Source organism: Choloepus didactylus, chromosome 8 (assembly GCF_015220235.1).
Source record: "Choloepus didactylus isolate mChoDid1 chromosome 8, mChoDid1.pri, whole genome shotgun sequence".
NCBI lineage: Eukaryota > Metazoa > Chordata > Mammalia > Pilosa > Megalonychidae > Choloepus > Choloepus didactylus.
In genome coordinates, this window is record NC_051314.1 from 119,575,357 (window position 1) to 119,597,264 (window position 21,908).

The 21,908-nt window shown below is 42.0% G+C and overlaps 1 protein-coding gene and 1 long non-coding RNA gene across 6 annotated transcripts in view; one reads left to right on the forward strand and one right to left on the reverse strand.

Moving 5' to 3' along the window:
* The window catches only part of GRIN2B (glutamate ionotropic receptor NMDA type subunit 2B), a 511,855-nt gene that overhangs the window by 469,833 nt on the left and 20,114 nt on the right, over positions 1 to 21,908 (forward strand). For 4 of the 5 annotated variants that reach the window (XM_037846031.1, XM_037846030.1, XM_037846029.1 and 1 more), the window contains 2 exons: positions 6,475 to 6,713; positions 8,927 to 13,167. In XM_037846031.1, coding sequence (XP_037701959.1) covers positions 6,475 to 6,713; positions 8,927 to 10,783 — 2,096 coding nt within the window. In that variant the 3' untranslated portion in view covers positions 10,784 to 13,167. Of the gene's footprint in view, positions 1 to 6,474; positions 6,714 to 8,926; positions 13,168 to 21,908 lie in introns of those variants that run through there. The other variant, XR_005218349.1, reaches the window with a different exon arrangement.
* Positions 1 to 21,908, reverse strand: part of LOC119541782 — a 71,191-nt gene that overhangs the window by 11,718 nt on the left and 37,565 nt on the right. The window contains exons 4-5 of the long non-coding RNA XR_005218350.1: positions 7,491 to 7,700; positions 6,364 to 6,514 (exon numbers count right to left, since the gene is read on the reverse strand). This is a non-coding gene — a long non-coding RNA (uncharacterized LOC119541782). The remainder of the gene's footprint in view (positions 1 to 6,363; positions 6,515 to 7,490; positions 7,701 to 21,908) is intronic.

A 21,908-nucleotide genomic window follows, 5' to 3' on the forward strand; every position in this document is an offset into this window, starting at 1 on the left:
ATACATGCCTTTAAACAACCCTGAAAGGGTTAAATCTTGTTCACCTTCAATGTGGCACTGATACTTATAATTTCATTAAAAAACAGTTATCACCTAGTCCACTCCCATACCTTTAAGTTCACCCTCATTAACATGTCTGTACATATTAGGCTATCATTCCCCCTACACTAGCTTCTGTCTATCTCTAGGTCCCCTATATTCTACATTATTAGACACTGATTTTACATTATTCAGGGAGTTCATATTAGTGGTAACATACAATATATCTCCTTTTATATCTGACTTATTTCACTCAGAATTGTATCTTCAAGGTTCATCCATGTTGTCATATGTTTTAGGACCTCATTCCTTCTTACTGCTCCATAGAATACCATTGTATGTATCTACCACATTTTGTTTATCCACTCATCTGTTGAAGGACAACTGGGTTGTTCCCATCTGTTAGTAATGTGAATAATGCCGCTATGAACAACTGTGCGCAAATGTCTGTTCACATCACTGTTTCAGATCATCTGGGTATATACTAAGAAGTGGAATTGCCAGATTGTAGGGCAACTCAATATCTAGTTTTCTGAGGAACCACCAAACTGTCTTCCACAGTGGCTGTACCATTATACCTTCCCATCAGCAATGAATAAGAATTCCAAGTTCTCCACATTCTCTCCTGCATTTGTAGTTTACTGTTTGTTTAATGGCAGCCATTCTTATTTGTGTGCAATATCTCATTGTAGTTTTGATTTGCATTTCCCTACAGTTAGGAGAAAATTCAAATGGCTAAAAAGCACATCAAAAAATGTTCATTTTCACTATCTTTTACCCATTTTATAATTGGGCTGTTTGTACTACTGTTGAGTTGTAGGCTATCAGTCTATAATCAGATATATGGTTTCCAAATATTTTCTCCCATTGAGTTGGCTGCCTCTTCACTTTAACAAAGTCCTTTGAGGCACAGAAGTTTGTGATCTTGAAGCATTCCCATTTATTTATTTTTCTTTTGTTGCTTATGCTTTGGTACCTCCTATTAAAGGTCTTCATAATAGGAAAGGAATCTTCTAGGAGTTTTATGGTACTGTCTCTTATATTGAGGTCTTTGATCCACTTTTAGTTAACTTTTATATAGGGTGTGAAGTAGGGGTCCTCTTTCATTGTTTTGGATATGGATATCCACTTCTTCTAGCCCCATTTGTTGAAAAGACTGTTCTCTCCCAATTCAGTGGATTTGGGGGCCTTATCAAAAACCATCTGACCATAGATCTGGGGGTCTATTTCTGAACTCTCGATTCAATTCCATTGATCAATATGTTTATCTCTGTGCCATTACCATGCTGTTTTGACCACTGTGGCTTTAAAGTCAGGAAGTGTAAGTCCTCCCACTTTGATCTTTTCTTTCAGCATGTTTTTTGGCAATCTGAGGCCCCTTTCCCTTCCAAATAAATTTTATAACTAGCTTATCCAAGTCTGAAAAGTAAGTTGTTGGAATTTTGATTGGAATTGTGTTGAATCTGTAGATCAGTTTGGGTAGAATTGACATCTTAATGACATTTAGCCTTCCTATCCATGAATACGGAATATCTTTCCTCCTATTTAGGTCCTCTTTGATTTCTTTTAGTAATGTTTTGTAATTTTCCATGTAGCAGTCTTTTACATTCTTGGTTAAGTATATTCCTAGGTACTTGATTTTTTTAGTTGCTATTGTGAATGGAATTTTTTTCTTGATTGCCTTTTCAGTTAGGTCATTTCTAGTGAATAGGAACATTATTGAGTTATGCGCATTGATCTTCTATTCTGCTACTCTACTGAATCTGTTTATTAGCTCAAGTAGCTTTGTCATCGATTTATCAGGATTTTCCAAATATAAGATCTTATCATCTGCAAATAATGACAGTTTTATTTCTTCCTTTCCAACTTGGATACCTTTTATTTCTTTGTCTTGGCAAATTGCTCCGGCTAGAACTTCTAGCACAATATTGAATAACAGTGGTGACAGCAGGTATTCTTGTCTCATTCCTGATCTTAAGGGGAAGCCTTTCAGTCTGTCACCATTGAGTACTATGCTGGCTGTGGGTTTTTCATAGATGCCCTTTATCATATTGAGGAAGTTTCCTTCAATTCCTACCTTGAAGTGTTTTAATCAAAAAGGGATGCTGAATTTTGTCGAATGCTTTTTCAGCATCTATAGAGATGATCATGTATTTTCCCCTTTTGATTTGTTGATGCGTTGTATCACGCTGATTTTCTCATGTTGAATCACACTTGCATTCCAGGAATGAACTCCACTTGGTTGTGGTGTATAATTCCTTTAACGTGCCTTGGGAATTCTAGTTGCAAGTATTTTGTTGAGAATTTTTGCATCTATATTCATTAGAGAGATTGGCCTGTAGCTTTCCTTTCTTGTAGTATCTTTATCTGGTTTTGGTATTAGGGCGATATTAGCTTCATAAAATGAGTTAGGTAGTGTTTCTTTTCCTTCAATTTTTTGACAGAGTTTGAGCAGGAATGGTGACAGTTCTTTTTGGAAAGTCTGGTAAAATTCCCCTGTGAAGCCATCTGGCACTGGCTTTTATTTGTAGGAAGATTTTTGATGACTGATTGGATCTCTTTACTTGTGATTGGTTTTTTGTGGTCTTCTATTTCTTCTTGGGTCAAAGTTGTTCATGTGTTTCCAGAAAATTGTCCATTCCTCTAGGTTGTCTAGATTGTTGGCATACAGTTGTTCAATGTATCTTATGATTTTTTTTTTAACTTCTTCAGGATCCATAGTAATGACCCTGCTCTCATTTCTGATTTTGTTTATTTGGGTCTTCTCTCTTTTTGACTTTGTCAGTCTAGCTAAGGGTTTGTCAATCTTGTTGATCTTCTCAAAGAACCAACTTTGGTTTTTTTGTCCTCCAGATCATTTATTTCTGCTTTAATCCCTGTTATTTCTTTTCTTCTACTTGCATTAGGGTTAGGTTGCTGATCATTCTCTAGCACCTTCAGTTGTTCAGTTAGGACTTTGGTTTTAGCTCTTTCTTCCTTTTTGATGGATGCATTTAGAGCTATAAGTTTCCCTCTCAGCATCCCATAGGCATTGATATGTTGTGTTCTAATTTTCATTTGTCTCTAGATATTTACCTTTTTCCCTTGCAGTTTCTTCTTTGACCCACTGATTGTTTAGGAGTGTATGGTTTAACCTCCATGTATTTGTGAAAAATCTGTTTCTTTGGTGGTTATTGATTTCTAGTTGCTTTCCATTATGTTCAGAGAATATGCTTTGAATAATTTCAGTCTTTTTAAATTTATTAAGACTTGTTTTGAACCCCAGCATATGATCTATCCTGGACAATGTTCCATGAGCACTGGAGAAGAATGCATATCCTGGTAATTTGGGATATAATGATCTATATATGTCTGTTAGGTCTAATTCATTTATGACATTGTTTAAGTTCTCAATTTCCTTATTGGTCCTTTCTCTGGTTGATCTATCTATAGGAGTGAGGGTTGTATTGAAGTCTCCCACTATTATTGTAGATGTGTCTATTGCTCCCTTCAGTTTAGCCAATGTTTGTCTCATGTACTCTGGAGTTCCTTGATTGGGTGCATAAGCATTTTTGATTGTTTTCTTCTTGGTGAATTGTCCCTTTTATTAGTATATAGTGTCCTTCTTTGTCTCTCATCACATCTTTGCATTTAAAGTCCATTTTGTCTGATATTAGTATAGCTACCTTTGCTTTCTTTTCATTGCAGCTTGCACAGAGTATTTTTTTCCATCCTTTCACTTTCATTCTCTCTGTGTCGCTGGGTCTAAGATGAGTCTCTTGTAAACAGCATATCAGTGGGTCATACTTTTTTATCCATTCTGCATGTCTGTATCTTTTAGTGGGGAGTTTAATCCATTCACATTCAAATATAGTATTGTAAAGGCAGTTCCTGAATCAGTCATCTAATCCTTTGTGGGGTTTTTTGTTTGTTTTGTTTTTTTTTTTTTGGTTTGTTTTTTTGTCAGATCTATTCCCCCTCTCTTTTTTTTCTTCCTTTAAGTTACCATTACTAATACTCCTCAGTTCTGTGCACATCTCCAAGACTTTCTCTCCTGTCTTCTTCCTCTGCTGGTAGAGCTCCCTTTAGTATTTATTGCAGGGCAGGCCTCTTATTAACCAATTCTCTCAGCATCTTTTGTGAAAATTTTAAACTCTCCTTCAATTTTGAAGGAGAGCTTTGCTGGATAAGGAACTCTTGGCTGGCAATATTTCTCTTTCAGGATCTGTAATATGTCATACCACTGCCTTGTTGCCTCCATGGTACCTGCTGAGTAGTCAGTACTTAGCTTTATGTGGTTTCCCTTGTATGTGGTGAATTGCTTCTCTCTTGCTCCTTTCAGTACTTTCTCCTCTTCAGCATTTGACAGTCTGATTAGTATATGTCTTGAAGTTGGTCTATTTAGATTTATTCTATTTGGTATTTGTTTTGCTTCTTTAATTTGCATATTTATGTCATTTATAAGGTTTGGGAAGTTTTTCCCAACTGTGTCCTCAAATACTTTTCCTAGTCCTTTACTATTCTCCTTGTGGGACACCAATGATTCTTATATGTGTTTGCCTCATGTTGTCCTTCATTTCCCTGAGATCCATTTCAAATTTTTCGATTTTTTCACTGTTTATTCTTTTGTGCATTCACATTCAATTGTCCTGTCCTCTAATTCACTTATTCTTTCTTCTGCCTCTTCAAATCTGCTGTTGTGTCTCTAGTATATTTTTAATTTGATCCACATTAACTTTTAGTTCCATAAGATATGCTATTTTTTAAATTTACTCTTTCAAATTTTTCTTTATGCTCTTCTAGCATCTTCTTGATATCCTTTATGTCTTTAGTCAACCCACTGAATTTGTTTTGGAGATTTTATGTACTTCTTTGATTAAGTGGTCCAGAATCTGTCTCCTCCAGCTTTTTAATGTAGTCATCTGGCTTGTCCATATCTACTTGGGTCTTCATATGCTTTGTGATTTTCTGTTGGTTTGTTATTTTGGGATATGTAAGATTATTTGAATATTTTTATATAATTTAGCAGAGTTATGGCTTGCTGGACTGCACTTTTGCCAGCTTTCCCCCAACATTGCCTGTGTACTGTGTGGGGTCCAAACCAAGTGGAAATCCAGTCAGTGCACCAGTTGTGTGCACTGGAGACTGCCAGCCCTGGAGGTGGGGGGTGGGCCCTGTGCAGTTCACCAGGGAGTCAACTTAAGGGCACAAGTGAGTCTGGTGATTCCTGGGTCTCCAAGTGGATCACTCTTGGGCTCTGCACCTCTCAACCTCCAGCTCAGATACACCCCACTTCCTGTCTGCCATGTGCCCATGAGCCTCTGAGGTTAGGGAGAGGCTCCTGGCAGTTCCACGCATTGCCCTTGCCTCCCCCCACCTCTCACATTTGCACAGTGCAAGCTTCTGTGGAGGAAGAATGAATGTGATCACCACAAGTCCACTGAATCCCGAGTTCCTTCACAGGTGCTCCCGGCCATGGCACTGTGAAGGGTCATCTCCCCAGCCAACTGCTGAGATGGGTGCACAGGGAGTGGATAGCTGTTCCCTCTGTTGCTTGGTGGCCAGCTCTAGCCACCAACCCCCGGCAGTGGTCCCAGTCAAATAAACTCACCCCATCCTTTCAGACACAATTTTCCGCTTTTTCATCCAAGTTCCCACTATGTGCTGTAGAGGTCCCTCTCTGGCTGGCTGCACCCTGGAACTGCTGTTCTGGGTACTTTCTGCCCTTTATCTAGTTGTTTAATTTTTCCCTGTGGAGGAGAAGTTTGCTCTGCCTCTCCTGTTCCACCGTCTTCCCAGAAGTCCCCCTTTACTCTTTTAGTAGTGATATTTTCTAGTATATCAAGAGATCAGTAAGTCTGAGGACCCCTGAGGTATCAGTCCCTCACCCCTTTCCTCCCTCCCCCCACCCCTGCTTTGTACAATTTTTGGAGTAATCTCGTGAATCACTTGTTTTTTGCCCACTGTTTTTCTGTCTGAACTGTTCTACATGCCTTTCCCTAAACAGGACTTTTGTTTTCCCACCTCCCTTCCCTTGTTCATTACTCTTCCGAGTGCCTTTTCATACAATATAAAGTAAAGTTCATCCATCCACCATGCCCACCTCCAAGTCCTACCTCTCTCTCCAGAAAATAACTGTCACAAAGTTGAACTCTTATTACCTTCATATAGCTTGTCATATTGATTGTTTATACACCAGTTTAAACTGGATAGATAATGGAGAGCAGAGGCTATGTCTTGTATCTTTGTATCAACTTTAGTACTACCCATATTAAGTGTTCATTGAATATTTGTGGACTACATTGATGAATGAATATATAATGGCATTAATAAAATTACTGTTACCTTTCTCCATTTTTTTCTCTATGTCTCCTTGTCTCTTTCTTTCTCGTCTATGTCTTCTCTTCTGTTCTCTCTTGTCTTTTTGTATGTTTTCCTTCTCCACCCCTTCTCCAGGAGAGATGGAGGAGCTGGAAGCTCTCTGGCTCACTGGCATCTGCCACAATGAGAAGAATGAGGTCATGAGCAGCCAGCTGGACATTGACAATATGGCAGGAGTCTTCTATATGTTGGGGGCAGCTATGGCTCTAAGCCTTATCACCTTCATCTGTGAACACCTATTCTATTGGCAGTTCCGGCATTGCTTTATGGGTGTCTGTTCTGGGAAGCCTGGCATGGTCTTCTCCATCAGCAGAGTAAGTGCTTTGATTTAGATGCCTGGAGCTTTTTAAAAGCAGCTTAGCCTCCAAGCATTTCATAAAGTGGAGAAACCCAGGAGGGCACTAATGCCAACCTTATATTGCTTAAGTAAGGAAACCACATCATGCATGTATACCCCAGGAGTTTGGGTAATATAATTTCAAGTGGCTCAAAAAAACAGGTGATATTATTTTTCCTTCAAGCAACCATTTTCTCCTTGGGATTTGGACATTTGGCTGTCAAAAAGAACTGGCAGATATATAAAAATGGAAAATTTGGCTTTTCCCCAAATGTCTTTCATCACCATTGGTTAATTCTGTATAGGATGTATTAATCTTTCAATACTTTAAAATCACATTTCTCTTTGAATAGTGAAATGTACTCTCTCTCTCTCTTATTCTAACATACAAGGGTATATTTTTGGTGATTTCACTTTTCCCACTTTATATTTTAACCATGTGTGGGTTGTGAGATGTTAAGAACCTTCAGAAATGAAACTTCTCTAGTTGGAGCAAGAATATAACTCTCAAATCATTATTTAGGTCTCTCCTTTGTTTCTAGTCCAAACAGAGGCATGAGGATCATAGTTTTGAATATGAACTGAGGGTCACAGGGCAAAGTGGGCTTGTTTTGCTTCTGTTCAAGTTATAGGACTAGTCCACCAGAAAGAAACTCAAAATGTCTTTTAAATAGGGGTCCAGGTTTCAGATATGACCAACTTTGGCTTACATAACTCCATTTAAGAAAACAAATTTTTCACTAAATTATTTTACCTTTTGATCATTTCCCTGTAGTATTTTCTTGATAGAGAACAGTTTCTCCACTTCCTCTCTGGCTTGAGTCAATCCAGGCTGTTCAGTAATGTTGGAGCTGGAAGATGGAATGTGTGGTGGTCACAGTGCCTGAGTCACCTGGGTCCACTGCGTAGCCTTCATCTGAGGTCCCAGACAGGGTCTCACAGCCCTTACACATAATAAATTTATCTATGGAAGAAAAATGCTTGGCATTTTCTCCTGGCCATAACCAAGAAGGGTTAGAAAGGAAGACTGGGAAAGAAAGTAGAGTAACCTTACCTTGATGATCTATTTTTCTGATGCCCTCTGGGGAAATGAAGTTCACCTCATCTAAACCTTTTTCTTCTTTCCCACTTAGCCCGTTTTCCTTTCTGACCTTCTCCCCTCTTATCCTCACCCACTGAGCAAACTTCCCTTTCTGAATTAGTCCCCTTTATTTTAAATACATAAGCCAAACAACCTTCTCTTCAAATCTCTTCCCTAAACAAGGAGAAGAGTCCTTGTTCAAGGCAGGGAGCAAGATATCAGCAGTCAAGATACCTGGACTTTAGAGTTGAACATAGTGTGCCCTAAGAGAACCCCATTCATTCCCTCTCCTGGCTGGTGTTCTTCAAAGTATTCTACAAGGAGCTGTACCAGGGTGCCTTCAATCAATACTAATTTGTTAAAATATTAATTATTTATAATATTAAGTTAGAAAGTACAAGAAAGAAGACAGGTGCTAAAGAGAGAATAAATGAGAGAATTCAAAGAGGAATTATTTAGTACTTGATATTTGTCCAAAATCTTCCCTCCCACAATGGGGCACAACAGGAGAAGAAACCTTCTTTGACCCCCAGGCTTCCTAATTCTCTGTGAATTTTGTTCACACTTGGCTCAAGGAGAGAGCTTCTCAAATTTTGTCATAGCTGGAAATGAGTGGCAATTGTGAGCTACTAAACTCTGCTGTGCTTTACATTCAGCCAAGGGTGGTCAGCTATGACATAACAGCCTCAACATCTGGAGAGCATTGCCATTTATTTCCAGGAATCTGACAGTAATTTTGATAGGGGTTGATACCGTGGCCTCATTTTTAAGATGCAAACACTTGGACATGGAAAGGAAAATACATTGTAAATGAATGGTGGAGTCAAGGCAAGAGTGTCTTGTTTTGGGATTCCTAATCTCTTTGTCCAGTTATTTGGTATAGCCATGGATTCTTTAATATCCTGCCTAAAATTAACCAGGTCACTGACCCTAGTTCATTATATTCAACTTGCTAAATTCAAGGGGATAAATCAGGCAAGCCTCTAGCTTTCATGTTTTCCATGACATTTTCTTATCCATTTAGGCAACTGGTAGAGAAGAGGGGTGCTCCTTATAGGCAGTTTTAGCCTCACTGGAGACCTAATCTGTCCTGTCCTCTCCTGCTTCAGGGCATCTACAGCTGCATCCATGGAGTGGCTATTGAGGAGCGCCAATCTGTGATGAACTCCCCCACCGCAACCATGAACAACACACACTCCAACATCCTGCGCCTGCTCCGCACAGCCAAGAACATGGCTAACCTGTCTGGTGTGAATGGCTCCCCACAGAGCGCCCTGGACTTCATCCGACGCGAGTCGTCCGTCTACGACATCTCTGAGCACCGCCGTAGCTTCACGCATTCTGACTGCAAATCCTACAACAACCCACCCTGCGAGGAGAACCTCTTCAGTGACTACATCAGTGAGGTAGAGAGAACTTTTGGTAACCTGCAGCTGAAGGACAGCAATGTGTACCAAGATCACTATCACCATCACCACCGGCCCCATAGCATTGGCAGTGCCAGCTCCATCGACGGGCTCTATGACTGTGACAACCCACCCTTCACCACCCAGCCGAGGTCCATCAGCAAGAAGCCCTTAGATATCGGTCTACCTTCCTCCAAACACAGCCAGCTAAGTGACCTATATGGCAAGTTCTCCTTCAAGAGCGACCGCTACAGCGGTCACGATGATTTGATCCGCTCAGACGTCTCCGACATCTCTACCCACACCGTTACCTACGGAAACATTGAGGGCAATGCTGCCAAGAGGCGGAAGCAGCAATACAAGGACAGCCTGAAGAAGCGGCCGGCCTCAGCCAAGTCCCGGCGGGAATTTGACGAGATCGAGCTGGCCTACCGTCGCCGACCACCCCGCTCTCCTGACCACAAGCGCTACTTCAGGGACAAAGAAGGGCTACGGGACTTCTACCTAGACCAGTTCCGAACGAAGGAGAACTCGCCTCACTGGGAGCACGTAGACCTGACAGATATCTACAAGGAACGGGGCGAAGACTTTAAGCGTGACTCGGTCAGTGGAGGAGGGCCCTGCACCAACAGGTCTCACCTCAAACACGGGACGGGCGACAAGCACAACGTGGTCAGTGGCGTGCCAGCACCCTGGGAGAAGAACCTGACCAATGTGGAATGGGAGGACCGGTCTGGAGGCAATTTCTGCCGCAGCTGCCCCTCGAAGCTGCACAACTATTCCACGACAGTGACAGGACAGAACTCAGGCAGGCAGGCATGCATCCGGTGTGAGGCTTGCAAGAAGGCAGGCAACCTGTACGACATCAGCGAGGACAACTCCCTGCAGGAGCTGGACCAGCCGGCTGCCCCTGTGGCAGTGACGTCGAATGCCTCTGCCACCAAGTACCCCCAGAGCCCAACTAATTCCAAGGCCCAGAAGAAGAACCGGAACAAACTGCGCCGGCAGCACTCTTACGACACCTTCGTGGACCTGCAGAAGGAAGAAGCCGCCTTGGCCCCACGCAGCGTGAGCCTGAAAGACAAGGGCCGCTTCCTGGATGGGAGTCCCTACGCCCACATGTTTGAGATGCCAGCTGGTGAGAGCACCTTTGCCAACGACAAGTCCTCAGTGCCCGCTGCCGGACACCACCACAACAACAACCCCAGCAGCGGCTACATGCTCAGCAAGTCACTCTACCCGGACCGGGTCACGCAAAACCCTTTCATCCCCACTTTTGGGGATGACCAGTGCTTGCTCCATGGCAGCAAATCCTACTTCTTCAGGCAGCCCACGGTGGCAGGGGTGCCAAAAGCCAGGCCAGACTTCCGGGCCCTTGTCACCAACAAGCCAGTGGTCTCGGCCCTACATGGGGCTGTGCCAGGCCGTTTCCAGAAGGACATCTGTATAGGGAACCAGTCCAACCCCTGTGTGCCTAACAACAAAAACCCCAGGGCTTTCAATGGCTCCAGCAATGGGCATGTTTATGAGAAACTTTCTAGTATTGAGTCTGATGTCTGAGTGAGGGAAGAGAGAGGTTAATGGGTACGGGAGGGATAGGGCTGTGGTCATATGAGGCACATGTCATGGAGGGGGTCGGGGGTGAACTTGGTTCCCATTTGCTCCTTTCTTGTTGTTTTAATTTATTTATGGATCCTGGAGTTCTGATTCCTACTGAGGGCAACCCTGGCAGCCAGCACCATCTCTCCTCCCTTTTGCAGTTCTCTCCACCTTCCCCGCCCTGTCAGCCATTCCTTTGCCCATGATGGGATGATGGGCTCTCTCAGCTTGGGAGGGTAGAGAAGAAAAAGAAAGGAAGTGACTGCATGTGCGTTTCCTCCTAGCACAGAAGAACTCCCTGCCACTCATTTTGAGGGAAGCTAGGAGAAGAGAAAGGAGGCCACGTGAGTACAAGAGTAGCTCTTCCGAAAATGATCTTTACACTTGGGTGAGGAAGCAGAAGCATCTAAGTGACACCAGTTAGCATCTGCTTGTGAATGAAAAAGAGGCATTTGCTAAATTCTTGTTGCTTGGATGACATCTGTCTAGGGTAGAGGTGCCAAGCAGAGGGTGGGAGGCCATGTGTGTTTATATATAAGCCAAAAAATGTTTGCTTCAATGCCGTGGGACTCAGTGGTAAACCGCAAGGGAAGGTCATTGGTGGAGGCATGAGTGAATTCCCAAACTGGAAAAGCACATCATAATAGTGCCCCACCCTGCATTAGAGGGGAGAGCAGACAGATCGCATGTGTCCACGTACACGTGCACTCGTGTAGCCAGCTAGGCACCTATCAATACAGAGATGGTTACTGGACTCTTTCAATATCACTAAGCAGCGTGCTTGTTTTGGCTTATATACAAACAGAGATGGTCATGTGTGTCCTGAATTTTGGCTGTCTCTCCCCTTTACCCTTCCTGTAAGAGGAAAGTGCAAGTTCTTAACAAAGAAGATTCTGTGGTCTACACCAAAAGGTGGTGAACAATCTTATAAGAATAGGATATAGAAGTAATTCCTCCATGATTGCCAATGGTTTCCACTAGTCTGGGCAAAGAACTTTTCAGGGAGGCTAAAGGGAAATAGAAACAGCCATGATTCTTTTGCCTACATTTGAGAGCAAAAGAACCTAAAAAGCTCTCTTGGGCTCTTCAGACCCTCAGCTGGCCAAGGTTTGGGGAAAAGCTAAGTAAAGCTCTGAATAACAGGGGAGCAGTTTGATGGTAAGGTAAGTGAGAGAGGGGGATGTTTTCAATGCTTTGATCCCTTCTTACTTAACCTGGAGCTAGGAGAGCAGGCTGGTTCCCCAGAATGGATCACAGCTGACATCGAATAAACACTTGAGCTTGCCTACACAGAGTGCAACTCAGAAGGCATGGAGGGAAGGGAAGAAATTTGGAATTAGGGGAGGGTAGGAGGGGAGGGACTCTTCTGCTACCTCGTTGGGTCTGGTTTTCCTAAGAATGTGACACTAGGCCCCATTTGGACACTCTTGGTAGAAGCCCTTCCACCTTCCTTCAACGCCTCCCTTCCCTCTCAGAGTGCGCCACTGAAGAAATAAAAAATGGAAAACTCCAGGGATGAGGATACCAGCAGCTGTGATGCCCCCTTCACTTAAAGTTGAAAATTTTGAGAAGGGAAATGAGTACTTGTCACTGCCTGTCTTAAAACTTGGGGTAGGGGTGTTCTATGAGTCAGCTCCACGGTCCTGCGAGCCCCTCCTTACACAGGGTGGCATCCAAAGAGCCCCGGCTCTGGAAGCTTGACCACAGGATCACCATGTCGCACACAGGACCTATAAACCAGAAAGGTGCTCAGTCTCCTCTGAAAGGAAGCTGCCATGTCTCTTCAAGTCACACCCTCCAGGGCTGCTTTTTGCCTTCCAGTTTGCCCTGACTTGCAACCCTGCCTCATCCCCTGCCCTCAACTGCTGTCCCCCACCCCCTCCTTGATTTTTTACCTCAGTATCTTTCATTTTAAAGCCAACTGAAGGCCTTGTAAAGCTTTGTTTCCTTTCTAAAATGAACCTGGGGGCAAGGGGCTGAACCTCTCAGATTTGGAGAGAGGAGCACGGAGTGCTTTACCTTAGACTCAAGGAAAGACTGAGAGCAAGACAGAGGGCGTGAGGCATCTCCAGGAGGAAGAAGGAGAAGGGCCATATAAACACTGCTTCCCCCAGACCCTGTCCAAGTGTCAGGGGCTCATCCCCTTAACTCTTCCTCTTACCTCACCCTTTCAAAATAAAAAACCAAACCAACTAACCTAGCGAACAGCAATCTAGAACAAAGGGGGCTCTGTCATTCTCCAATAGTGACAGAAATCAAGATGGTGTTTATTTCATATGTAAATATTTTGTTTTCTAATTAATTTTGTATAAAGTGTCTCTTGTGAGTATTCAGGGTGTTGGGCTGGAGGGAGTGGGGTGGGGATGCGAATGAGGGGAGAAAAGTGTTTTGCTATAGGTTTCCATTTTCCACATGGAATTGTTTTGTATGGCTTTTGCTTCAGGGTGTCTGGAAAAAAATGAATGCAGATGGAGGCCACTGTGGTGGAAAGGCCAGGGGAAGTGATTCATGGCTATGCACCACCCCTCTCCTAGTCTTCTCATAGATGTGTGAGAAGTGTTCATTCCCTGTAGCCTGAGTTAAAGAGAGTCCACTTGGGCTCTAGGTGAACCTCAGGTCTAGCTCCTATCTGCAAAGTGGATCATTCCTATCTGCAAGGAATATTGAATTCCTTACAATATCAAGCTGGTGGCTCCTTATTTTCCCTATCAGCACTAAGGGTAGGAAAGATTCCCCAAAGGAGTTTAAGGTCCAATTAACTTCTCATTCTTGGTGTGGCTGAGAGATTTCAGAAATCTCCAGCCTGAGAAATCTTTCAGCAGTCCCCTCTGATGTTTAACGTTGATCTCAATCACTCTGATTCCCTTCTTCCTAGTATTTGGGCACAGACCCTCTTCTTGCCTCCACACCCCTTAAAAATCAAATTTCCACCAACTCTAACTTCTAAAGTATGTGATCTCTGGTTACAGAGACATAACCCTGCAAATATATTTTATAAATTAATTTGTTTTTCTAGAAAAGATTACCAGATCTGCTTAAAACTCAGTGGCCAGATGATTCTCTCTAAAAAGGCTGCAGAAGTTAGTTTTAGAGGTAATAGGGTAGGTATGTGAAGGAATAGGTATGTGAAGGATGGTGCCAGTAGTGGCTTTATATATTTGCTTTGTCCTCATTTCTGCCATCAGGAGGGTGCTGTTTGCCTCAAGACAGATATTAATAACTTGACTTGGTTAAACTGGACAGATAGAATTTCTTCTGCTGAACTGCTGGCTTTGTGATGGGTAGTAGCCCCTCTCTCTTTACCACAGGATGAAATTTCCAAATCCATTAACCTGGCATATTGCGTTACATTTTTTACTATCCTCCCATCATCAGAAGCTGTCAGATAATTTCGATTTTCTAAATCCCTTACTTGGCCCCAAATGGTCACTTTTCTTCAACTGGATGTTTGAATTGGGACCAAGTAAAACATTCATGACCCATTTATGCCACAGATGGGTCAGGACAAACCCCCAATCCATCCGAAAGTGTGAGATTCCACAGACACCCTAGGAGGACCTAACATTCCATTTTTCTTTGGAACCCATTGTTTTCTCTCGTTTTTACCCTCCTTCATTCCCTTCCACTGCAGAAGGGACATTGGTGGGCTGGTCCTTTTATCAGCATTTCACTGTCCTCAGATAGTCTGACCCTTGAATTTGCCTAAATCGAGAATGTGCAGACCCTTCAGAGAGAGGCATGCACAGTGGATCTTGTTATTTCAAACTATGTCCCTGTGTATCCTCAGCCAGAACTTGGGAGTGCACATCAACCATGTTGTGATTGGAGAGAATAGTCCCAAATGATTCTATTAAATGTTGGTGGTGTCACTAGTGCCAAAATGCATGTGTAATGTGATAAAATAGGAGTTCAATTTATACAATTAAGTGCATATCACTTATCCAGTCTTCCACAGCCATAAGGAGTTTCCCAAGGGGCAATTCTCTGCATGGGAAGTAAAGAAATCATGTTACCAAAACTGCAGCGTGCTGGTCACCTGCACATCTCTTTTAGAACTAGGGTTTCTTTGTGTTTGTTTTCTGTCTGGTTTTTAGTCAGTTCAAGATTTAGGGACTGAATAAGCTGGACTGTTTGAAAAAAAGCTATTCCAGAACTTACTTTTAAACCCTCTCTCTCTAAAAAAGTCCTGACATTGCTTGACACTCTGTGCTTGGGTGTATTAGGAATGATTCAGATGTGTGCATAAATGATGCAAACTGCAGTGCTATTAATGAATGCATTTGATGTTTCCAAGCATTGTGGCCATAACTTGCGTGCTGTCTGAAGCCAAGCCATGTAGGAAATGTGTGCTCCGTGGGTTGCCAATGCTTTGACACAGCATTTGATTTCTTCACTGGGTGTCAGAGACTCTTCTGCCTGTTTCAGGAATTCTTTATGGAGCAGCAGCAGCTAGAGGTTGACAGTTTTACTGGAGTGGATCTGGCCTTACAGATGGTATATAGTCTGTGGCATGATTTCAGAAGTTCTGATAAGAACTTCTTCATTCCCCACCCATTCCAGCTACTAGCTTCCCACAGATTTATTCCTTTAGCACTGAGCTGCTCATTTGTTATTTAAATGAAAATAATCCCAAGAAAGGTGACATATTAAGGTGCATTAGGGATTTACATCCATTAGGATTCAAATTCCTTTTCCTGGGAATAAGTTATGGTACAGGAGAAGAGGAAGAGAGCAGAGAACACAGAGGGTAATAGAATGGGGGCAAGGATACAGGTTCTAGAGTACAGAGACTTTTAAACAAATATTTCATCTTTCATCTACTTTTATTTAAGCCTCATGTGACAAAGGGATAGGAATCCCAGCTAGGAATTATTTTCAAGAAGCAGTCACATGAGTGTATAATTTATGAATTACTAAATTAAATACCTTGTGACTGTAAAGAAAGTGAATGACTGAGTAGCCAGGTTGAAAGATAAAATGGAAAACTGTGATAATAAAAAGTTACTCTTATTATCTGTGCTCAGTCCCCAATCTGTTGATCTTCCCAATAACTGAGTTCTAGATTCTATGCTTCCCCACCTCCAAAGGGGGTGCCCAATTACCCCAATACATACATAGCCGCTTGACCAACATGTGCTACTTAAACTGTGGGGCGATTTTTCTTTAGACCTACCAGATGTTTTGGACATAACTGAAATGCAGATTTGTCAAACTGACAACTGCTAATATTTGGTCTAGATATAAGATCCCATTTTATTTTGGAGGTTTCTAGTATTTGTATCAAATCAGAGGATATCTGAATATATCCCCATCTCCATCCCATTCCAACCAAATGAACTCAATTATACTGGGTCAGATCCTAATTTCTATTCCTGTCTGGGTTCTTGTGGAGCCAAGTTGGGGGATTCTATGACATAGAATACATCAACCTATCTATTCCCATGGCAAAGGATCCCACACCAAAATTCTTAAATGAAAGTCAGTGTTATTCCATGCCTTGGAGATAGTAGTGAAGTTCACGATATTAGAGAAAGGAAGAGTTTTGCTCAAAGAAGTAGATGGGTTAGGATATCAGTGCGTTTCTGGTGCTGTTCGATGGTTTAAAACATGATTGCTGGTGTGATTATGAGGGTGAGGGCTCCTGATGAGAACTGAGATGAATGGGACTCAGGTATGTAGAATGCATGTTATGGCAAAGGTAGAAGAAAAGGAACTCAGTGCAAGGATTAAGGGTACAATTAAGAAGCACAACCCTAAATCCCCTTAAAAAAATTGTAGTTTTATAGGTTTGGTATCCATACTTTAAACCTGAACACTCTATCTGTAATTATTTTAGTATTATGATTTAGGAGGTGGAGAGATTCAAGTACTATGCAGGTAAAATAATAAAAGATCGAGTTAAATATAGTAGTTCAATTAAACCGATGTCTGTTGCATACATACTATGTCCTTGGGCTGGTACTGTGAAGGATATAAAAGATTTTGAAATTGAGTATATTATATATGCACATGTAACATGAATGTATAGGTATAACATATTTAAATATATGCATATTAAATATATGCATTATGTATGTATAAATAGGTGTGGATAAATGTGTATATTTATAAACACAGGATGCAGGTTTAATCTTTTCCGGTTCCAGAAAGATATTCTCCATTATGTTAGTTTAAAAAAAAAAAAAAAAAAGAAAAAAACACACACATAGATTCAGCTCTCCACCATCATGGCCAAGCCTGGACTTATTCCACTTCCTAGTGCTAAAACTCCGAAATTCCTTCTCTGAATAGTACCTGTCTTCCTTCAAGCCCCTTCTGGTGGCTTCATTTACCTCACTCCCTGGTCTGACCCTATGCTAAACATATCGACAGTACTCTCACCAGCAATCTCTTCTTCCTCTTGGCTTCCCACCATACCTGCTTTGCTTACCTAATTCAGTAGCCCACTCTCCCAGCATCCATTCCATCTCCAAGAAGAGGAGGCCTTAAGCCTATGCTGAAGATCACAAATTCAATCCATTTAATCTCACCTGAGCCCCACCCTGCTTGACCATCTTTTTTATTTCTCTAATATTGGCCCCCTGTCATGTCCACCAAGTGTTTGTTAAATTTGTTTTTCATTCTCCTTAGGTCCTGAACTTCCTCCCATCTCCTTTCTTTCAAAAGGCAATCTACTTTGTTACTAAGAAAAGATATCTGATTTTGGAAGTCTCACAAAAACTTGTCTCTCTACCTTTAAATTTATCCTATCCTTCACTCAGTTTTCCACCCTCCCTCTCAACTCAGTGCTCCCCTTCTCTCTGCTCTGATAAACACCCTCTGACCTTTCCCAAGGCGCACTCTAGTCAACAGTAATTCTCTGTAATGTCTTTAATCTCTTCCACACATCTGCCTACAACCATCTTTAAAAACTAATCTTCTTTCAATCCCACAACTATCTCTAAGAACAATTCTTCTCTCAATCCAGGCTCTTGAAATCCTCTCCTATCTCCCTTTATGTTTTCACTTCCAAATTTCTCAAACAGGCAGATGTCTTCGTCTACTTCTTCACCTGATGTTCATCACAGCTTAACCTTTTTGATTGGACTACACCCTATCCCTCTACTGAAACTATTCTCTGGCAACTTCCCATTGAACTTCTTGCTACAAAATCCAATAACCTCTTTTTCTTTTTTTTCCTGCTCATCTCATCAATATTAATCTGCTGTGGCCTTTAAGGGCTGCTTGTTCTGATTTTAATTCTTCTTCTCCAGTGCTCTTTTTCCTCATTTGCTCCTCCTATTTCCTCAGCACCGACTTGCCCTAGCATTCTGACCTTGATCCTCTTCTCCTTGTATTTCCATGCTTCTTTAGCAGTCTTACCATCTCCCACAACTGGGAGGACCCTCTGAAAGAGGACCAATTCCAAATATTTACTCATAGTCCATAATTCTTTTCCACTTAATGCCCACATTTCCAGTCACCTTCACAATTTGATGTCCTCCCAAGCACTTCAGACTCAAATATCCAAAACCATCCCTGCAAAGCAAAGTCTTGGTCAAGTTGCCCCATTTGGTTAATAGCATCACCGTTTCTCCTGTTGCCACACTAAAACTTTTCAGTAATTTCTGCCTCCTCCATTTTCTTTATCCTGCATCTCTAATCATTTGGAAAGCCTGTTAGTTCTTAACCCCTACACTTTCCTAGCCGTCCTCCTCATTCAGACCCTTCCCTCTAATCTAGATTATTTCAGTATCCTTTAGCATCATCCCAAGATTTTATATTCAAACCTACTCTTATCAGTACTCACTTCCTAAACACAGATCAGATCATATACTTCAACTCAAAAACCAGATTTCAATGGGCTTTCCATACTGCAATATGACAGCAAGAATAATTTCTTATAATTAGTCTACATGTGCCACATGGCCTGACTGACTCATTTATCTCTTAGTTTTCCTATAAGACCTATGTTTTCCCATATTTGGACTTCTTTTTGCCCAAAATGCCCTCCTCCCCATCCCATTTCCTCTTGGCATAATACCAATCTCCCCATAGCCAACATGTCCACCTTTCTTCATCCCCCATCCAGAAAAAAAATTATCTTAGGCACTTTGTGAATATCTGTGACATTTTAATTCTATCTCCCTAGGTGCAGCTTTTACACACCATCTTACTGTAGAGTTGTATTTGGTTACACAGATCTTCTCCTCTGCTAGATTTTAAGCTCTGTACAGTGAAAGCATGTACCTAGTCATCTTTTACCTCCTCTAGCACCTCACAGAGTACCTTGTACATGAAAGGCACTAGGAAATACTTGATATTATAAATTATAAATGAAAAGGAGTCACTTTTTGGCCACAGGATAACTTAAAACTGCGGTAAAACCTGGGAATGAGTCTCCCACATTTATCTCTGTATTTTCGCATCAACATCCAATCACAGCTATATCTATATATATACACACACACATATATATGTTAATTATTATTTTAAATGGGAATGTGGACTTTTCTAAGTCATGCTTTGCCTTCTAAAGTTATTCGATGTTTTGTGTATAGAAGAGCGTACTTAGAATATACATGTATACAAACCAAGTAAGTGACAGAGAGAGAGAGAGAATGAAACCAGGATGGATATTGATCAAATGTTAGGTACCAGATGCTTTTCAGACAGTCTGAGTGGACCTTGTATCCAGATGCTTTACTATGAGGACTGAGTCTCTAACAACTTGAATCACGGTGGGTCTTTGATCCAGCCTGAGGTTTTATTGTTGTTTTAACACTTTCGGTACCTGGGCTCTGTATAGTCTCACCCTTTCCAGGGCTTTGTCCATAGGGCCACTTGTATCAAAGGGAAGAAGAAATTGAGCTAGTTGAGCAGTTTACCTCTGATCTGGGTATTTCAAATGAATGAGATGTCTCAGAGAGAACTCCAGTCTCTGAATTATCCCTTTCTCTGTAAAATGTGAAGGGATCCATTACATCTGGGGAGACAACATCACCCTTTATTTGCCCCCTTGGCATACTACTCTGCAATCTGCAAAGGAATTGTTAAAAAATCCTCATTTTACCTTTCAACGTCCTAATTTAGTCTGAAGTTTCTTCTCACCCCTACTTCCATTTCCATCAAACTTTTAATTCTACTGTCTCAGATCTCTTCAAAGATATCTCACAAAATTTCCACTTTGTTGCCTGTCATCTATTCTACTCTGTTCTGTCTAGTCTGTGTCAGTCTGTCTCTGTTTGTCCCTCTGAAGAAACCCTTGGAGCTAATACTTTCATGTAACTGCTCTGGTAACCAATAATGTTCCCTTTCCTTCCGGCCAGCCTCTCTATAAATTTCATTCTGTCATTGGTCATGAAATATTCTCCTTTGGGATATTTCTCCTTTGGGAGGCATCTTCTGCTACTGTGTGCTAATTTAAAGCATACTATGGAGAACCGAAGTCAAACAAGTTACAGGCAGTGACAAGTCTCTTTTCAAAAAATTGAACCAAGCCCATTCCTTATTGAGACAGAAGGGGGGTAGAGGAATTATTATTGGCAAGAAGGTACAAAATTGTGGCAATTTGGGAGATATCCTGGTTAAATTAAAATGTAAGCCTAGAAGGAGACTTTCTGTTCTCAAAAATCCTATTGGATCTGGATAGGCTTGCTCTTGGTAATGGGGATAGTTAACATTGTAGCGCAAAATCCAGCCTATGAGGCAGATTTTTACCAATGAAACAAATAGCCTGGTATCAGCTGGTAGAGGGGCTGAAAGCCATACTCAGAAAGGACAAACATGAACCTCTACTGGACCAATAGAAGGACCAGAATTTCAGGAAATACAAAATGTATCCAGAGGCAGTTTTCACTCATGAGGTGTTCATGCCAGCTTTTGCCTGTAAATAGCTGTAAAAGTTGAAGAAGGATGGGAGAAAGGAAAAGAGCAGGAAGTCTGCAGTGGAGGAGTTCATTTCATGTCACAAAGCCAAAGGAGCCTGCACATGAGTCTCGTTTCCGCTTAGTTCCTGCCTTTGATGATAGCTTCAGAAAGTAGGGAACCTTCAAAGAACAAGACCCAAAGCTGACAAACTTCTAGATGGCCATTCCGTTAGTCACCCCTAGGGAGTGAAGGTTTACCTTAAACTTGGAGCTTGTTTCCTGGGTACAGTCAGACCAAGGATAGAATTATAATTACTGCTCTCCTTTTTCACTTGTAACTTGAGAGGCAGCAGCAGGGGAAATAAGAAAGGAATTAAAAAGTGGTTTCTAAGGGTCACCCGCACGCCCACTTGTGGAAGCAGAAGCTGTTTGAGCCACTGCCAAAATACCAGGGAAGGTAACAGCTCTTCAGGTCACTGCCAGGAAAGCAAGAACCACATCACACCACAGCTGCCTTCTGCTGTAACTGTGCCCACCCTGCGATGAGTGAGGGACCAGGATCCAGCCACACCTTCAAGGCCCTGGATGTACACAGGGCGTTAGGCTAAAGCTGGGTTAGGCCCAGGCCCTTCACTAGCACACACAGACAGCCCTGATCTCAGCCCTTGGCAGTGAGAGGAGGACTCTCCACACCACCCCTACCCAGAGTCCCAGCTTCCAGGCCATGTCTCTGTCCATCCTCCTTGCCTCAGGGACTCACAGTCCCTGAGATCTGACACACAGGCAGCTCCAGGGAATTTGGCCATGGAACTGTGAATGTGTTTGATAGCCTGCTTGTCTTAGATAGGAATATTACCTGTTTCCAGAGGGGACAGTTATTTAACAACAACAAAATTCCTGCCTGAAACTGCAATCATGTTCAGAACATTCTGTGTGGTTAATTGTCACTGTCATTGTCACATTTTAATTGTAATCAATCATTTTCTTTTGAAATCAAGGGCTATTTTAATGTTCCTTTTGTCTGTGATGTAGGAACCATCTGCAAATCAGAGGCTGGGCATTTAGGCCACCTCTGGCTGAATTTCACTCTCAGTAATTTATAAATTGCCTCCACATGCTCACCAAAACAGCACAACTGCACCTAATTTAATCTCTCTGCCATGAGCACCTGCACCTATACACACACACACACTCCTAACAAATTGCCAGTCTTTATCATTTTATGAAGGGAGAGATAC